The following is an 18,582-nucleotide window of genomic DNA, read 5'->3' as shown; positions in this document are numbered from 1 at the left end:
TTTTGTGTTTTTTTTGACACGGAGTCTCGCTTTGTCGCCCAGGCTGGAGTGCAGTGGCACAATCTCGGTTCACTGCAAGCTCTGCCTCCTGGGTTCACACCGTTCTCCTGCCTCAGCCTCCCGAGTAGCTGGGACTACAGGCGCCTGCCACCACGCCCGGCTAATTTTTTGTATTTTTAGTAGAGATGGGGTTTCACTGTGTTAGCTAGAATGGTCTTGATCTCCTGACCTCGTGATCTGCCCACCTTGGACTCCCAAAGTGCTGGAATTATAGGCGTGAGCCACCGTGCTTGGTGAGCCAGCTGTTTTTATGACTGTCAGTCCAGGACATGCTGGCCTCCTGTTTCTCAAACATACCAGGTAAGTTCCTACTCAGGGCCTTGGCACTTGCTGTTTCTTTCCTAGGACATTCTACTCCCAGGTCTCCATCTAATCAAACCCCTCATCCCCTTAATTTAAATGACACTTGCTTGAGGAAACCTCCTTGATCGCTCTGTTTAAAATTGCAGCCCTCACTTTGGGAGGCCGAGACGAGCGGATCACGAGGTCAGGAGATCGAGACCATCCTGGGGAACACGGTGAAACCCCGTCTCTACTAAAAAAATACAAAAAACTAGCTGGGCGAGGTGGTGGGCGCCTGTAGTCCCAGCTACTCAGGAGGCTGAGGCAGGAGAGTAGCGTGAACCTGGGAGGCAGAGCTTGCAGTGAGCTGAGATCCGGCCACTGCACTCCAGCCTGGGCGACAGAGCGAGACTCCGTCTCAAAAAAAAAAAAAAAAAAAAAAAATTGCAGCCCTCAGCCGGGCATGGTGGCTCATGCCTGTAATCCCGGCACTTTGGGAGGCTGAGGTGGTGGATCACGAGGTCAGGAGATCGAGACCATACTGGCTAACACGGTGAAACCCTGTCTCTACTAAAAATACAAAAAATTGGCCGGGCGCAGTGGCTCAAGCCTGTAATCCCAGCACTTTGGGAGGCCGAGACGGGCGGATCACGAGGTCAGGAGATCGAGACCATCCTGGCTAACACGGTGAAACCCCGTCTCTACTAAAAAAAATACAAAAAACTAGCCAGGCGAGGTGGCGGGCACCTGTAGTCCCAGCTACTCGGGAGGCTGAGGCAGGAGAATGGCGTAAACCCAGGAGGCGGAGCTTGCAGTGAGCTGAGATCCGGCCACTGCACTCCAGCCTGGGCCACAGAGCTAGACTCCGACTCAAAAAAAAAAAAAAAAAAAATTGGCCGGGCGCGGTGGCTCAAGCCTGTAATCCCAGCACTTTGGGAGGCCGAGACGGGCGGATCATGAGGTCAGGAGATCGAGACCATCCTGGCTGACACGGTGAAACCCCGTCTCTACTAAAAAATACAAAAAACTAGCCGGGCGAGGTGGCGGGCGCCTGTAGTCCCAGATACTCGGGAGGCTGAGGCAGGAGAATGGCGTGAACCCGGGATGTGGAGCTTGCAGTGAGCCGAGATCTGGCCACTGCACTCCAGCCTGGGCGGCAGAGCGAGACTCCGTCTCAAAAAAAAACAAAAAAACAAAAAAAACAAAAAAACAAAAAACAAAACAAAACAAAAAAATACAAAAAATTAGCCAGGCGTGGTGGCAAGCACCTGTAGTCCCAGCTACTTGGGAGGCTGAGGCAGGAGAATGGTGTGAACTCGGGAGGCGGAGGTTGCAGTGAACCCAGATGGTGCCACTGCACTCCAGCCTGGGCAACAGAGTGAAACTCCATCTCAAAAAAAAAACCAAAAAATTGCAGCTCTCTCCCCATTCCTAATGCTCACCCTGCCTCGTTGCACTCTCTATTAAAAAAAAAAACTCCTGGCCTCAAGTGATCTGCCTACCTTGGCCTCCCAAAGTGCTGGGATTACAGGCGTGAACCAAAGTGCCCGACCTCTGATCTGAGGGCCTGTCTCTACTAAAAATACACAATTAGCCAGGCATGGTGCTGCGTGCTTGTAATCCTAGCCATTTATTTGGCTTCCTTTTTTTTTTTTTTTTGAGATGGAGTTGGCTGGTCTTGAACTCCTGACCTCAGGTGATCCACCTGCCTCGGCCTCCCAAAGTGCTGAGATTACAGGCGTGAGCCACCGTATCTGGCCCTTATTTGGCTTCTTTATGTGTATCTTGCTTGTCTCCCAAGCATGAGAATGAGCTCCTTGAGGGCTGCTGGGTTTTTTTTTGTTTTTGTTTTTGTTTTTGTGATGGAGTTTCGCTCTTGTTACCCAGGCTGGAGTGCAATGGCATGATCTCAGCTCACTGCTACCTCCGCCTCTCCGGTTTAAGCAATTCTCCTGCCTCAGCCTCCCGAGTAGCTAGGATTACAGGCATGCACCACCACGCCTGGCTAATTTTGTATTTTTAGTAGAGACAGAGTTTCTACCCCGTCAGGGTGGTCTCAAACTTCCAACCTCAGGTGATCCACCCTCCTTGGCCTCCCAAAGTGCTGGGATTATAGACACGAGCCACCGTGCCCGGCCAAGGGCTGGGTTTTTAATGCTGCTGTTCATTGCTGCTGTTCATTCACTGTGTCCCCAGTGCCTAGAATAGTGCCTGGCACATAATCGGCGCTCAGCACATTTAAAAAAATAGATTAAAGCTGGGCACATTGGCTCACGCCTGTAATCCCAGCACTTTGGGAGGCTAAGGCAGGTTGAATATGAGTTCAGGAGTTCAAGACTAGCCTGACCAACATGGTGAAACCCCATCTCTACTAAAAATACAAAAAACAAACAAACAAACAAAAAAAAAATACAAAAAAAAAAAAAATTAGTCAGGTGTGGTGGTGCATGCCTATTACAGGAGGCTCAGGAGGCTGAGGCAGGAGAATCACTTGAACCCAGGAGGCAAAGGTTGCAGTAAGCCGAGATCATGCCACTGCACTCCAGCCTGGGTGACAGAGCGAGACTCTGTCTCAAAGAATAAATTTTTAAAAAATAGATGAAAGATCTGAGGCTGGGCACGGTGGTTCATGCCTGTAATCCCAGCACTTTGGGAGGCCAAGGCGGGCAGATCACTTGAGGCCAGGAGTTTGAGTCCAGCCTGGACAACATGGTGAAACCCTGTCTCTACTAAAAATACAAAAATTGCAGGGCCCAGTTGCTCATACCTGTAATCCGGGCACTTCAGGAGGCCAAGGCAGGTGGATCCACCTGAGGTTGGGATACTGAGACCATCCTGGCTAACACGGCGAAACCCCGTCTCTACTAAAAATACAAAAAATTAGCCAGGCGCAGTGGCACATGCCTGTAATCCCAGCTACTCTGGAGGCCGAGGCAGGAGAATCGCATGATCCTGGGAGGCAGAGGTTGCGGTGAGCCAAGATATTGCACTCCAGCCTGGGCAACATGAGCGAAACTCCATCTCAAAAAAGGTAATAAAAAATAAAAAAATAAATAAATACAAATAAAAATACAAAAATTAGCCAGGTGGGGTGGCACATGCATGTAATCCCAGCTACTTGAGAGGCTGAGGCAGGAGAATCGCTTGAACCTAGGAGGCGGAGGTTGTAGTGAGCCAAGATCGCACCACTGCACTCCAGATTGGGCAACAGAGTGAGACTCTGTCTCAAAAAAAGCATAAGAAAACAAACAAACAAAAACAATAACAAGGCCGGGCGCGGTGGCTCAAGCCTGTAATCCCAGCACTTTGGGAGGCCGAGACGGGCGGATCACGAGGTCAGGAGATCGAGACCATCCTGGCTAACACGGTGAAACCCCGTCTCTACTAAAAAATACAAAAAACTAGCCGGGCGAGGTGGCGGGCGCCTGTAGTCCCAGCTACTCGGGAGGCTGAGGCAGGAGAATGGCGTGAACCCGGGAGGCGGAGCTTGCAGTGAGCCGAGATCGCGCCACTGCACTCCAGCCTGGGTGACAGAGCCAGACTCCGTCTCAAAAAAGAAAAAAAAAACAACAAAAAAAAACAAATAATCCATACTGTTCAGGAGTTGAGTCCACAGAAGTGGCATTTTGGTGGTTGATGGGATGTAAGTAGGCAGGTAGGTGAACAGGATGGCATGCATTGAAGGTGTCTTCAGACATAGGTGCCCCAGTAAAGGCTATATCTGTGCATATCTCCCTGAATCCTCAGAGGTACAAGGACAACCCTGTTTTATAGACAGTAAATGGAAGGTAAGTGTAGAAAAGTGACTTGGTCACTCCTCTGCAGAGGGAAAGAAAAAGGGTGATCTCAGGGAGCGACAATTGGGGAAGCTCCAAGGGAGGTAGATTAGCGTCAGTAAGGAAGTGGGAGGAAAACCAAGTCTAACTGAAGAAAGCAGGCCCTGACTTTCAGAAGCTGGCCTAGATCCCAGCTGAGGCCATGACTCTCTCGAGCTGCGCAAACCACACACTTAGCTTCTTCCTGGTGGCTCCTGGGGGGCCAGATCTGGCAGGCCGGAAAATTCCTGGAGTGGTGTCTAGGTTGGGACAGAGCTAGGCAGGGCCTAGGATGGGAGGAGAGAGATGAGGGAGTGGGAGAAAAGGTGGGTTTACTGAGATTCCAAGACGGGTCAGCAGGCCAGCCCAAGCCAGGGAGAAGGAGTGAATACCTCATCCCATGTGGTATGCACAATGAAGCTGAAGATAAGGGCTTGTGTCCTTTAGGCCCAGACAGAAGGATGCAATGGATTTAGGGCCTCCTCAATCTACAGAGTGAATAGTGTTGTGTGCCTCCATGAAAGAAAGGCCAGACAGGTAGGGGGAGTGTTGGGGCTGACCCAGTCTGTCCTGCTTTTATACAAGGGAGGAAGCTGAGGTTCAGAGAAGTGACCTGCCCAAGGTGACAGGTGAATAATATATGGGTCCCTGGACCTCTAACCGAGAGTGCTTCTTCTCTGGAGGCAGGACTCTCAGCCCTGACACTCGCTGAGCCTGGATCCTGAGTGTGCTTTTCTTGGCTCATGCTGGGCTACAGGAATGGGGACCTGGGCACACCTGCTCTCTGCAAGGACTGTCAGGATTGAGGCGCAAGGGGCTGGGTATGTGGACATTACCACAGACCTGTTGGAAGGTGGGGCTTTGTGTTTCATTTCCCTCTGGTGCCCCAAGTACTAATCCTGCTTCTCACTTTCCCTCTCTGGGCCTGTTTTCTCATCTGCGAAATGCGGGCTAATATTAATTGCTACCATTTATTAACACTGAGCACTTAGTCTGTGCCAGGCACCAGTTATTCCTTTAATTGTATGCCCATTTTACAAAGGAAGAAACTGAGGCCAGAGAGGTTAACTTGCCCAAAGTCACACAGCTAGTACATTGCAGAATCAGGATGTAAACCTAGTGCCCTCATGAGGTCTCAGAGGTTGCAGTGACAATTAAATTAATGGCCTCACTCAATGAGAGTGCAGGAGGTGGTAGGAGTTAGGGCCCTGTTTCCCAGCCTGGAGTGGAAGCACTGGGACCACAGAGTACACTCTAGGCAGTGCCAATGGAGGCCATGGTCTGGGTGGGGGAGCCCAAAGGCACCCCTGAAAAGCCTGGGAGGGGGCCAGAGAAGGTAGCATGGAGGAGAGCTGCCTGAGGCAGAGTACTGGCATTTGCAAAGATGTCTAGAGCTCTCCGAGGAGATGGGGTCAAGAGAGGTAGCGTGGGGCCCAGGATGGGACTGCCATTCTGTGTGGCCTGGGGGTGGACCTGATGGCATCTGCTTGACCCACAGGTCCCAGTGCCCCTCCACACCTGCTAGTCCTGAGATCCCTGGCTGAGAAGGGCAGAAGCAGTGGGCAACCTAAGTTATTGGCTCTGAGTAACCTCTGGCAGGTTCGGGGGCCTCTGGGGACCTCAGTTCCCCATCCAAACCAAGGGACAGCTGCTGGCCCTTGGCCCCCCCCCCCCACTCTGAAGCACCATCACTCAGGCTCTGCTGCCACACTGTGGACACAGGGGGAACTGCAGCAGCAAGCGCCTTACACCTAACTGGAGCCCTGACACCGCCCCAGCCCTTAGCTTTCAGCCTTTCACAAAGACAGTGGATTTTCTTTTCTTTTTTTTTTTTTTTTTTTTTTTTTTTGAGACGGAGTCTCGCTCTGTCGCCCAGGCTGGAGTGCAGTGGCCGGATCTCGGCCCACTGCAAGCTCCGCCTCCCGGGTTCACGCCATTCTCCTGCCTTAGCCTCCCGAGTAGCTGGGACTACAGGCGCCCGCCACCTCGCCCGGCTAGTTTTTTGTATTTTTTTTTTTTTTTTTTTTTTTGAGACGGAGTCTCGCTCTGCCGCCCAGGCTGGAGTGCAGTGGCCGGATCTCAGCTCACTGCAAGCTCCGCCTCCCGGGTTCACGCCATTCTCCTGCCTCAGCCTCCCGAGCAGCTGGGACTACAGGCGCCTGCCACCTCGCCCGGCTAGTTTTTTGTATTTTTTAGTAGAGACGGGGTTTCACCGTGTTAGCCAGGATGGTCTCGATCTCCTGACCTCGTGATCCGCCCGTCTCGGCCTCCCAAAGTGCTGGGATTACAGGCTTGAGCCACCGCGCCCGGCCTTTTTTTTTTTTTTTTTTTTTTAGACAGAGTCTCGCTCTGTCGCCCAGGCTGGAGTGGAATGGAATGGCACGATCTCGGCTCACTGCAACCTCCACCTCCCAGGTTCAAGTGATCCTCCTGCCTCAGCCTCCCAAATAGCTGGGATTACAGGCGCCCACCACCACGCCCAGCTAATTTTTTTCTGTATTTTTAGTAGAGACAGGGTTTCACCAGGTTGGCCAGGATGGTCTCGATCACTTGACCTCGTGATCCACCCACCTCAGCCTCCCAAAGTGCTGGGATTACAGATGTGAGCCAACGCGCCTGGCTTTTTTTTCTTTTTTCTTCTTTCTTTCTCTCTTTTTTTCTCTCTCTCTCTCCCCTTTCTCTTTTTTTCTTTTTGACAGAGTTTCATTCGTTGTCCAGGCTGGTGTGCAATGGCACAATCTCAGCTCACTGCAACCTCTGCCTACTGGGTTCAAGCAATTCTCCCTGTCTCAGCCTTCCGAGCAGCTGGGATTACAAGTGCCCACCCACCACGCCTGGCTAATTTTTGTATTTTCAGTAGACATAGGGTTTCACTACGTTGGCCAGGCTAGTTTCGAACTCCTGACCTCAGGTGATCCATCCGCCTAGGCCTCCCAAAGTGCTGGAATTACAGGCGTGAGCCACCGCGCTTGGCTAAAACAGTGGTTTTCTTATTGATTTTGACTGTCGTCTGCACAACAGCCTCAGTGATCCTACATCTGATCACATCCCTCCTCTGCTCAAACTCTCTATGGGAATGTAGTGGTGTGCTGAAGCCCTTTGCAAGAGCCAAATGGCAAATTTTCAAGAACTTTTGTGAGTCAGTTGTTAAAGTAATTAAAAATTATATAAAATTAAAATTACACTAAAAACTAAGGTTAATATTAAAAACTAAGCATTTCCTACTTATTTTGCTACATTTTCCTATTATCTGTACTCTTTGATTATATCTGTTGTATCTGTATGGTGGAAACACTATATATTGGGGTGTTACTGCACATTTCTTCACAGTTCCATGTTCAGTGACCTTACCTTGATCAGCTGCAATCAGCCATGATAATCCCTGGACTTAGGCAATCCTCCCGCTTAGCCTCCCAAGTAGCTGGGAATACAGGGTGTGCTGCTGTGCTCAGCAATATCGTTTTCTATACCAGTAACATCCAATAGAAATATAATGCAAGCTACATATGTAATTTTCATTCTTGAGTACCCAGATATAACAGTAACAGAAAACAGGTGAAATTAATTTAAATAGCTTTTTTTTTTTTTTTTTTTTTTTTTTTTGAGACAGAGTCTGGCTCTGTCGCCCAGGCTGGAGTGCAATGGAACAATCTTGGCTCACTGCAACCACAACCTTCTAGGTTCAAGCGATTCTCCTGCCTCAGCCTATTTTATTTAATGCAGTATGTCCAACTTTAACATATGTCCAGAATAGTTTTTTTTTTTCTTTTCTTGGTGGGGGGGGTGGTTTGAGACAAAGTCTCGCTCTCTCACCCAGGCTGGAGTGCAGTGGCATGATCTTGGCTCACTGTAACCTCTGCCTCCCAGGTGCAAGCCTGCCTCAGCCTCCCAAGTAGCTGGGATTACAGGCGAGCGCCACCACACCTGGCTAATTTTTGTATTTTTAGTAGAGACGGGGTTTCGCCATTTGGTCAGACTGGTCTCAGACTCCTGACTTCAAGTAATCTATCCGCCATAGCCTCCCAAAGTGCTGGCATTATGTGTAAGCCAAGATACCTAGCCCAAAATAGTATCTTCAACAAGTAATCAATATAAAGTTCTTAATGATTTACATTGTTTTTTCATACTAACTCTTCAAATTCTGGTATTTTACACTAAAAGCACATTTCATTTCAAACTAGCCACATTTCAAGTGCTCAACAGCCAAGTATCAGTGGCTGCTGTATTGAAGAGCACAGGTCTAGATTTAAGAAAGTGATGAAGAGGGCTGGGTGTGGTGGCTCATGCTTGTAATCCTAGCACTTCGGGAGGCCGAGGCGGGCAGATCACGAGGTCAGGAGATCAAGACCATCCTGGCTAATACATGGTGAAACCCTGTCTCTACTAAAAAATACAAAAAATTAGCCAGGCGTGGTGGCAGGTGCCTGTAGTCCCAGCTACTTGGGAGGCTGAGGCAGGAGAATGGCGAGAACCCGGGAGGCGGAGCTTGCAGAGAGCCAAGATCATGCCACTGCACTCCAGCCTGGGCAACAGAGCGAGACTCCACCTCAAAAAGAAAAAAGAAAAAGAAAGTGAAGAAAAATATTGATTCAAAGTACTACTGAAGCAGAGAAATTTTAATCTAACATTTGTCTGAGGATGAGAAAGCAGTAGGTGATATATCAGATTTAATGGCAATAACTTTACTGGGAGAAGGGCATGTAGGGGCTGATCCATGGCCTCCATAAATATCAGGTCATTATCCCTGGGACCTGTGAATGTCACCTCATAAGGAAAAAGAGTCTTTCAAATATGATTAAACATCATTACATAGGGGACCGGGTGCAGTGGCTCAGTGCTTTGGGAGGCCAAGGCAGGAAGATCACTTGAGGCTGGGAGTTTGAGACTAGCCTGGGCAACACAGTGTGAAGTCTTCTACCAAAATATTTTTTTTTTTTGGATGGAGTTTCGCTCTTGTCGCCCAGGCTGGAGTGCAGTGGCACGATCTTGGCCCACTGCAACCTCCACTTCCCGGGTTCAAGTGATTCGCCTGCCTCAGCCTCCCGAGTAGCTGGGATTACAGGCGCCCACCATGCCTGGCTAATTTTTTATATTTTTTAGTAGACAGGGTTTTGCCACGTTGGGCAGGCTGCTCTCGAACTCCTGACCTCAGGTGATCTGTCCACCTTAGTCTTCCAAAGTGCTGGGATTATAGGTATGAGCCACCATGCCTGGCCTACAAATTTTTTTTTTGAGTCGGAGTCTCGCTCTGTCGCCCAGGCTGGAGTGCAGTGGCGCATCTCTACTCACTGCAAGCTCCACCTCCTGGGTTCATGCCATTCTCCTGCCTCAGCCTCCCAAGTAGCTGGTACTACAGGCACCTGCCACCATGCTCGGCTAGCTTCTTTTTGTATTTTTGGTAGAGACGGTGTTTCATCGTGTTAGCCAGGATGGTCTTGATCTCCTGACCTTGTGATCCGCCCGCCTTGGCCTCCCAAAGTGCTGGGATTACAGGCGTGAGCCACTGCGCCCAGCCCAAAATTTTTTAAAAAAAATTAGCAGGGCGTAGTGGTGCGTGCACACCTGAGGTTGGGAGGCTGAAGCGGAAGGGTAACTTGAACCTAGGAGTTTGAGGCTGCAGTGAGTTGAGATCATGGCACTGCACTCCAGCCTGGGTGACAGAGGGGCCCTAAATCCAATCGTGAATGTCCTATTAGGAGAGAGGCAGAAGCCAGGCACAGTGGCTCACACTTGTAATCCCAGCAGTTTGAAAGGCCAAGGCAGGAGGATTGCTTGAACCTGGCAGGTCAAGGCTGCAGTGAGCTGTGATCTGGCCATTGCACTCCAGCCTGGGTGACAATGAGACTGTGTCTTAAAAAAAAAAAAAAAAAAAAAAAAGAAGGAGATGTGGTACACAGAGGAGAAGGCCATGTGACCACGGAGGCAGAGACTGGAATCTGCCTATTCCCAAGTCAAAGAATGTTAACAGCCACCAAAAGCTGTCAGAAGCAAAGAACAGGTTTTCCACTAGACAGTCAAGCCCGGTGATATCGTGATTTTGAATTTCCCAGAATTTGAGATAATAAATTTGTTGTTTTAAGCCACCAGGGTTGTGGTGACTTGTTATGGCAGCCACAGGAAAATATTACAAGCAGGTATGATGCAAGTCCCTTTGTCATATCATGGTTGAATTATAAGCACAGGCAGACTACAAATACAGTAATTCAGCAAAAAACCTAAAACAGCTTTCTGTGAGAAAAGATTGGTTATATGGAATTTATAAGGGAGTTTGAGACCAGCCTGACCAACATGGAGAAACCCCATCTCTACTAAAAATACAAAATTAGCTGGGCGTGGTGGCACATGCCTATAATCCCAGCTACTAGGGAGGCTGAGGCAGAATTGCTTGAACCTGGGAGGGGGAGGTTGCGGTGAGCCGACATTGTGCCATTGACTCCAGCCTGGGCAACAAGAGTGAAACTTCATCTCCAAATAAAAAAAAAAAAAAAGAATATGTATGTTTTAATAATTAATATGCTGGCCAGGCACAGTGGCTCACGCCTGTAATCCCAGCACTTTGGGAGGTCGAGGCGGGAGGATCAGGAGGTCAAGACTAGCCTGGCCAACATAGTGAAACCCCATTTCTACTAAAAATACAACAAATTAGCTGGGTGTGGTGGCAGATGCCTGTAATCCCAGCTATTCGGGAGGCTGAGACAGGAGAATCGCCTGAACCTGGGAGGCAGAGGTTGCCGTGAGTGGAGATCACTCCACTGCACTCCAGCCTGGGTGACAATGCAAGACTCTGTCTCAAAAATAATAATTTATATGCTATACTTCACATCAGTAAAATTTACAACTTTATGCGTATATGACATCATATACTAGGTCTGTCTTGCAATCTCAGCTCACTGCTACCTCCACCTCATAGGTTGAAGTGATTCTCCCACCTCAGCCTCCCAAGTTATCTGGGACTATGGGTACACATTGTCATGCCCGGCTAATTTTTGTATTTTTAGTAGAGATGTTCACCATGTTAGCCAGGCTGGTCTCAAACTCCTGACCTGAAGTGATCCACCTGCCTTGGCCTCCCAAAACGCTGGGATTACAGGCATGAGCCACCACACCTAGCCAGACACTATTTTTTGAATGCATGAACATGACCTTGGGCCAACTTCTCTGGGCCTCAGTTTCCCCTTCCACACAAAAGGGTTGGAGGAATGGAATGGGGTCCTAGTGGGGCAAGGGATGGCACAAGCTGTTAGAGCATCTACTGTGTACAAGACTGGGGCTGGGGACAGGGGTTGATGGGACTCTGAACCTGGCCTGAGGCCCTAGGAGATGGTTGGGAACAGGCAGATCCAGAGACAGATGTGGAGTTTATGGACTACTCAGAGGATTATGTTAGAGAGATAGGGTGCTACTGTACAGGTACAGAGACAACAGGAACTGCTAGGGCCAAAGCCCCCTCCTCTAGCCCTCCTAGCTCTCCATACTACAGGGTGAAGGGCCTTTTTTCACCCAGGGGTTAGGAAAAGGCTGAATCTTTTTTTTTTTTTTTTGAGTCAGGGTCCCCCAGGCTGGAGTGCAGTGGCGCGATCTCGGCTCACCACAGCCTTGACCTCCTGGGCTCAAGTGATCCTCCCATCTCAGCTTCCCAAGTAGCTGAGACTACAGGTGCATACAACCACACCTGGCTAATTTTTGTAGAGACAGGGTTTTGCCATGTTACCCAGGCTGGTCTCAAACTCCTGGGCTCAAGCAATCTGTCCACATCTTGGCCTCCCAAAATGCTGGGACTACAGGTGTGAGCCACTGTTCCTGGCTGAGTCTGACTTTATTTTTTTTTTTTTTGAGATGGAGACTCGCTCTGTCGCCCAGGCTGGAGTGCAGTGGCACGATCTCAGCTCACTACAACCTCTGCCTCCCAGGCTCAAGCGATTCTCCTGCCTCAGCCTCCTAAGTAGCTGGGATTACCGGAGCCTGGCACCACGCCCAGCTGATTTTTATATTTTTAGTAGAGATGGAGTTTCACCATGTTGGTCAGGCTGGGAGTCTTTTTTTTTTTTTTTTTTTTGAGATGGAGTCTTGTACTGTCCGCTGGGCTGGAGTGCAGTGGTGCGATCTCGGCTCACTGCAACCTTCGCCTCCCAGCTTCAAGCGATTCTCCTGCCTCAGCCTCCCAAGTAGCTGTGATTACAGGGGCCGGCCACTATGCCCAGCTAGTTTTTTGTATTTTTAGTAGAAACGGGGTTCCACTATGTTGGCCAGGCTGGTCTCAAACTCCTGACCTCGTGATCCGCCCACCTCGGCCTCCCAGTGCTGGGATTACAGGCATGAGCCACTGCACCCAGCCAGGAGTCTGACTTTCTAACGGCAATGAAAAATAGGGTCCGCCACAAAAAAAAGAGGGTTCCTCGCACTCCCCCAAACCTTCACTGAGCCTGTATCCCATGCCCCAAGAGTCAGAAGCTCAGGCATGGAGTAGGGGATGTCCACCTCTGCCGTTTACACTCTGGATGACATTCTGCAAGTCACTTTCCCTCAGATCCAGTGTTTCCTTCTCCAGGGGATCCAAGGTCCACTCTGCCTAGCTCAGCGTCTAACCTCTCCAGGCCCAACTAGCCACAGACCACACTGAGACTCTGACCCCTCTCTCTTCATAACCCTCACACTAGTTTTCAGACTAAGCCGAGGCCAGTTACTTGCCCCACTCTGGAGTTTCTCTTCTCTGGTAAATGAGGAGGTAAGTAGCTTATCCAGTTTCCACAGCAACAATTTGGCCAAGAAGACTGGTTCTGAGCACTATGAACAGAGTAAGAGACTCTAGATAGAAGCCCTTTACCAGGCATAGGGAGCCAGGTCTGAGGTCTGGAGGGACTAAAGCCCTCTGGGGCCCAGCCTTACCCACTGAAAAACATCTGCTTCATGCCAGCACCTGCACTCCACACTATCACAAGCATCTTGAAAGGAGGGACCAGAGTTCTGCTCACTATTGGGGTCCCAGTGTGGCTTGGTATACAATAGGAACTGAAGTTTTTTTTTTGTTTCTTTGAGACAAGGTCTCGCTTTGTTGCCCAGGCAGGAGTGCAATGGCACAATCTCAGCTCACTGCAACCTCTGCCTCCTAGGCTCAATCAATTCTTGTCTCAGTCTCACTAGTAGCTGAGACCACAGGCAGATGCTAATGTGCCTGGCTAAATTTTTGTATTTTTAGTAGAGATGGGGTTTCGCCAAGTTGCCTGTGCTGGTCTTGAACTCCTGAACTCAGGTGATTCACCTGTCTTGGCCTCCCAAAGTGCTGGGATTACAGGTGTGAGCCACCGTGCCTGGCCAAGTATTTGTTTAATAAGCAAAATCACTCGCATATTTTCCACAAAAGCCAGGTTCTCCCTTGCTTTTGTGCCTGCCATTTCCCCCTTCACCAGCACCGGCCTCTCAGTGATCACATCTGAAAGAGGGGCTTCCAGAACTCCAGAAGGTGTGGTCCCTGGGCACCTGGACACCATGGTTTATGAAGTTCACCCTCCTTGGAGTGGAAGAAAAGACAGTGGGGAGAGGGCAAGTCCACCTTCAGCCATAAACCCGAGGCTGGGCACACAGGAGGCCCAGTGTCCATGACCAATCAACTCCTCTGGGATGCTGGTGGGCAATGAGCTCTGCCTCCCCAACCCCTGTTCCAAGTTTAAGAAAGTAAAGGGATTAAGGAAGCACCAAAGGCAAGCCCTCTCTTACAACAACATCAGACAACTGTTTCAAAATATATTAGATTTGGTTTTTATTGTAGAGCACACATATCAGGGCAAAGTGCTGCACACACAACTACAAATCATTTTTGGGAAAAAAGCTGTAAAAAAAATAAAACTGCAACTGCTTTAATTATGCAGTCCCGACTTGAGAAATCCACGCTGGCAAAGGAGTTCTGGCCCCTGAGAGGGGCTTCTTGATGGTGGCTGCCCCAGATTTCTGCAGCCTATGAGGTCTCAGGCCCAGACCTCTGTACACAAAGCCCCCAAAGTGGTGGTATCCTGGTTGCTGGGAGGGCCTCGGCTCTTGGCAAGCCCAGGTCCTGGCCTGGCTGACAAGAAGACATTCCTAATGAATCTAGATCCACAAAACCTTTCTGCCTTCCAGGATCTGAGTGGGTAGAAGCTACCAAAGACTTTACCTTTTTTTTCTGAAAGCCCCTTCACCAACTCCCATACCCTGAAGCGGAGGAAGCACCAGCCCAGTCTGCAGGCCTGAGTTCTGGCCTTGGATGCATGCTGCCGGCAGACAAGAGGGGGCAGGCGCCTTCCTAGAAGGATGACATGAGGATGAGGCCCAAGCTGGCCAATGGAGAAGGGAGGGGAAAGGAAAAAGCCAGGAGACTAAAGGGGGAAAAAAACTCAAAACAAAAGAAAACAAAAACCCTACCACACACCACAACAATTTTCCATACCCCAAATGCTAGACTTGGAAGGACACCAGTCCCTCTAGCTAGAAACAATTTCTAAAACTGACCCAACGTGGCAAGTCTAACTGTTCCAAATAATCACACGCATATGCTCAAAAGGAGCAACCAGCAAAAAAGTGTGCTCTTGATAAGAGAGGTCAGGACCACTGCACTAGCCCCTCAGCAGCCCAAGGAACTGTGGACAGAGTAGGCTAGTGGGCGTGGGTGGAGGAAGCCTGGGGGGCTTAACAATAGCTTTGGGATGGCAGGGGCTGGCACTGTTTAAGCCCCTGCCCAGGCAACCTGAACAACTCTGCCGCAGGAGGAAGAAAGGGTGTTTGCATGAGCTTGCAGGGCGTGGATGGCAGGTGAGAAGTGGAGAACAGCAGCCCCCATGTAGAGCCTGTGAGGCTCCAGGAGACCTCAACCAAGTACAGACATCCAGTGGAGAAAAGGGGCGGGCAGAAGACTGAACTTTGTTTAGAACACTGCGGAGATTTACATGGAAAGCAAAATAATTTTCTTAACCAAAACATTTTGTTGCTTTTAAATAAACCCAGCCTGATACAGCCCCACTTAAAAGATGGCTGCTCTGCTCCACCACCTCTACTGGCCACTCCAGCATCAGCCTCTGTCCCCTATAGATGCCAACAACCTTTTCATCCAGGAGAAATACCAAGAATATGAGAACCCAGGTCCTGGCCAATTCTATTCTTCAGCCTTAACAGGCAACAAAACCAAGGAAAAATATATAGAATTAAAAAAAAAAAAAACCCCAATAAACAAAAAACCCTCAAAACAAAAGGAGGGGCAACTACATAAGGATGAGCCAGAGTTCCCAGGAGGGCGGCGGGTAGACCTCAGTGCCGCCGCATCTTCACCTTTCGGGCAGGGCTGCCTGCTGCCTCGGAGCAGTCCTCTGAGGACTCGTAGGACTTGCGCCAGTAGTTCTCAGAGCTGAAGCTACCCCTCCGCCGGTGTGTGGGCAGCAGCACCGAGCGCCGGTTCTCTTCCTTGTCCATCTCCAGGATCCGTGGCCTGCAAGGAAAGGGAAGCAGGGCGTTATCTGAGAGGCTGTCAGGAGGGGCCTGGCTTTACCACTATACCTGGTCTCATCCTTGGGATGGGTCACTCCAGCTCAGTGGTCCTCAATGAAGGGTAGTCCTGGCAGAGGCCCTGGTATCAGAGGTTCTTGCCCACTAACTGCCAGTGACCACCCCAGTCTTTGGGACATTTCCCAATTGCCCTGTGGGGTCTGCCTGGCTCAGAGTCTGGTGCCCTGGGACACTGCCAGGACTGCTGGACAGAGATCTTCCCTACCACAGCCTCAAGACTCTGCATTGTTCTGCGTCTACCTTTACTTCCCAGCTCTACCCACTTTCTCTCTCTTGGGCCTCCCAACACTCCCTTCTCCACTTACCAACCCCATTATCCCCTGAAACCACAAAGCTCTTTTGTGTCTCAGGGTTTAGCTCATACAGTATTTTCTGCCTAGAATGCTCTTCCATATCTTTCTTATCCTTCTGGAATCAACTTAAGCTTAGTACCTGTGGGCAGCATCAGGGTCTGCCTTGCGGTGGGACCGCTTGGGTTTCAGAGCAGGGTCCCTGTTGTTTCCTGACAGACGATCTGAAGCATAGCTGGGTGGTAACACGGAGCTGCTCAGGGACTTTGTTTCCAACCGGGGTGCATCTAATCTTGTCCTGCAAAGGAAACATACATGGGGTCACCAAAGGGCCTCTGGTGAAGGTGTGGGCACCATCAGACCAATTCTCTGGCCAGGCAAAGTGGGAGCCAGCAGTCTCTGCTCCGAACCTCAGTCCTTGAGGTTCAACTAGAGATCGGTCTAGCTGACTTTCAAAGACCCTCCTCAAGTCCACATTTAGGAGTAAGGAATGGGAACACTTTTGTTTGGAAACTCCCAAGGATAGGCTGTACTACCCTAGGGGAAAGATCCCAGGGCTCACTCTCAGCTGAACGAAGCAGCCTCACCTCACTCCACTTGGACCCACAGGTTCTCTGGGGCCATCTACTTCATTTGCCAGAAGACCAACGGCCCCACTGGTGGGTCCTAACACAGGAAGGATCCCTGGTCCAGGCCTGTAGAGGGGCTGGAGAGAAAGAGAGCCAGAGCTACCCTATTTTCTTACTGTACAGACAAGGATGCTGAAACTGAGTGGCAGAGCCAGGGTGGGGAACCCAGGCCCACTCCACAACCATGAGCAGTCACCTGGCGATTTCTGCTCATTTCAGGATGCAGACAACGTAGAGGCCAGAGGGCTTTTGAAGGCACAGTCCCCACCAAGCAGCAGGTATAGGTACAGGTTTCAAGGAATACACTGCCGAGTAAAGGGAAGGCACACAAATACAGATGAGGAAGAGGGGGAAGGAGAAGCTGGGTAGAGATAACTTAGGGCAGTGATCCAAGTCCTTTATGAAGCCAGACCAGAAGGGAGCTGGCCTGGAAAACCTCAAAGAAGCCCTTAGGCTCTTTGTATGGTACAGAGAAGGCTGGCAAGTCAGGCAGGTGGGAGCAAAGGGCAGAAGGACCCATGTAATAGACTGGGTGGGGAGCCGCTGCCATCGCCATGACCCGCGGTAACCAGCGTGAGCTCGCCCGCCAGAAGAATATGAAAAAGCAGAGCGGGCCGGGCGCGGTGGCTCAAGCCTGTAATCCCAGCACTTTGGGAGGCCGAGGCGGGTGGATCACGAGGTCAGGAGATCGAGACTATCCTGGCTAACATGGTGAAACCCCGTCTCTACTAAAAATACAAAAAACTAGCCGGGCGTGGTGGCTGGCGCCTGTAGTCTCAGCTACTTGGGAGGCTGAGGCGGGAGAATGGCGTGAACCCGGGAGGCGGAGCTTGCAGTGAGCCAAGATCACGCCACTGCACTCCAGCCTGGGAGACACAGCGAGACTCCGTCTCAAAAAAAAAAAAAAAAAAAAAAAAAAGAAAAAGCAGAGCGGCCGGGCGCGGTGGCTCAAGCCTGTAATCCCAGCACTTTGGGAGGCCGAGACGGGCGGATCACAAGGTCAGGAGATCAAGACCATCCTGGCTAACACGGTGAAACCCCGTCTCTACTAAAAAATACAAAAACTAGCCGGGCGAGGTGGCAGACGCCTGTAGTCCCAGCTACTCAGGAGGCTGAGGCAGGAGAATGGCGTGAACCCGGGAGGCGGAGCTTGCAGTGAGCTGAGATCCGGCCACTGCACTCCAGTCTGGGCGACACAGGGAGACTCTGTCTCAACAAAAAAAAAAAAAAAAAAAAAGAAAAAGCAGAGCGACTCGGTTAAGGGAAAGCGCCAAGATGACGGGCTTTCTGCTGCCGCCTGCAAGCAGAGGGACTCGGAGATCATGCGGCAGAAGCAGAAAAAGGCAAACGAGAAGAAGGAGGAACCCAAGTAGCTTTGTGGCTTCGTGTCCAACCCTCTTGCCCTTCGCCTGTGTGCCTGGAGCCAGTCCCACCACGCTCGCGTTTCCTCCTGTAGTGCTCACAGGTCCCAGCACCGATGGCATTCCCTTTGCCCTGAGTCTGCAGCGGGTCCCTTTTGTGCTTCGTTCCCCTCAGGTAGCCTCTCTCCCCCTGGGCCACTCCCAGGGGTGAGGGGGTTACCTCTTCCCAGTGTTTTTTATTCCTGTGGGGCTCACCCCAAAGTATTAAAAGTAGCTTTGTAATTCAAAAAAAAAAAAAAAAAAAAAAAAAAGACTGGGTGGGAAGTGACAGGACACAGCTAGCAGAGACCCTGAAGGCATCTTTTCCAGGGTCTGCTAGACACAAAGTAGTAACTTAGTTCCAAAGAATTATGGGCTGCAGTCAGAGCAGGACTCTAAGGATACCAGAGGATGCTGAAGAAAAGTAAGCAGGAGGGAAATCCAAGAACTGCCTTGGGCTAGGCTGCTTGGCATCCTTGGTAACAACTGCATCTTGTCTTCACAGTTCCCCCCATTCCCTATGGCTGCCTCCCCACATTCTATTGGCTGGCCTGATGGGAAGGATCAGAAAGGCAGT

At 50.3% G+C, this 18,582-nt stretch overlaps 1 protein-coding gene across 1 annotated transcript in view; it reads right to left on the bottom strand.

The window, feature by feature from the left end:
• Positions 1-13,889: 13,889 nt before the first annotated feature.
• Positions 13,890-18,582, bottom strand: part of ALKBH5 (alkB homolog 5, RNA demethylase) — a 28,400-nt gene continuing 23,707 nt past the window's right edge. Inside the window, exons 3-4 of the mRNA XM_005583060.3 lie at positions 16,119-16,274; positions 13,890-15,609 (exon numbers count right to left, since the gene is read on the bottom strand). Of these exons, the coding sequence (XP_005583117.1) occupies positions 15,432-15,609; positions 16,119-16,274 (334 nt within the window). The 3' untranslated portion in view covers positions 13,890-15,431. The remainder of the gene's footprint in view (positions 15,610-16,118; positions 16,275-18,582) is intronic.

Source organism: Macaca fascicularis, chromosome 16, assembly GCF_037993035.2.
Source record: "Macaca fascicularis isolate 582-1 chromosome 16, T2T-MFA8v1.1".
In the NCBI taxonomy this organism is placed as follows: Eukaryota; Metazoa; Chordata; class Mammalia; order Primates; family Cercopithecidae; genus Macaca; species Macaca fascicularis.
Note: the sequence above shows the minus strand (reverse complement) of the source record. Positions and strands in the feature narration are given on the sequence as shown.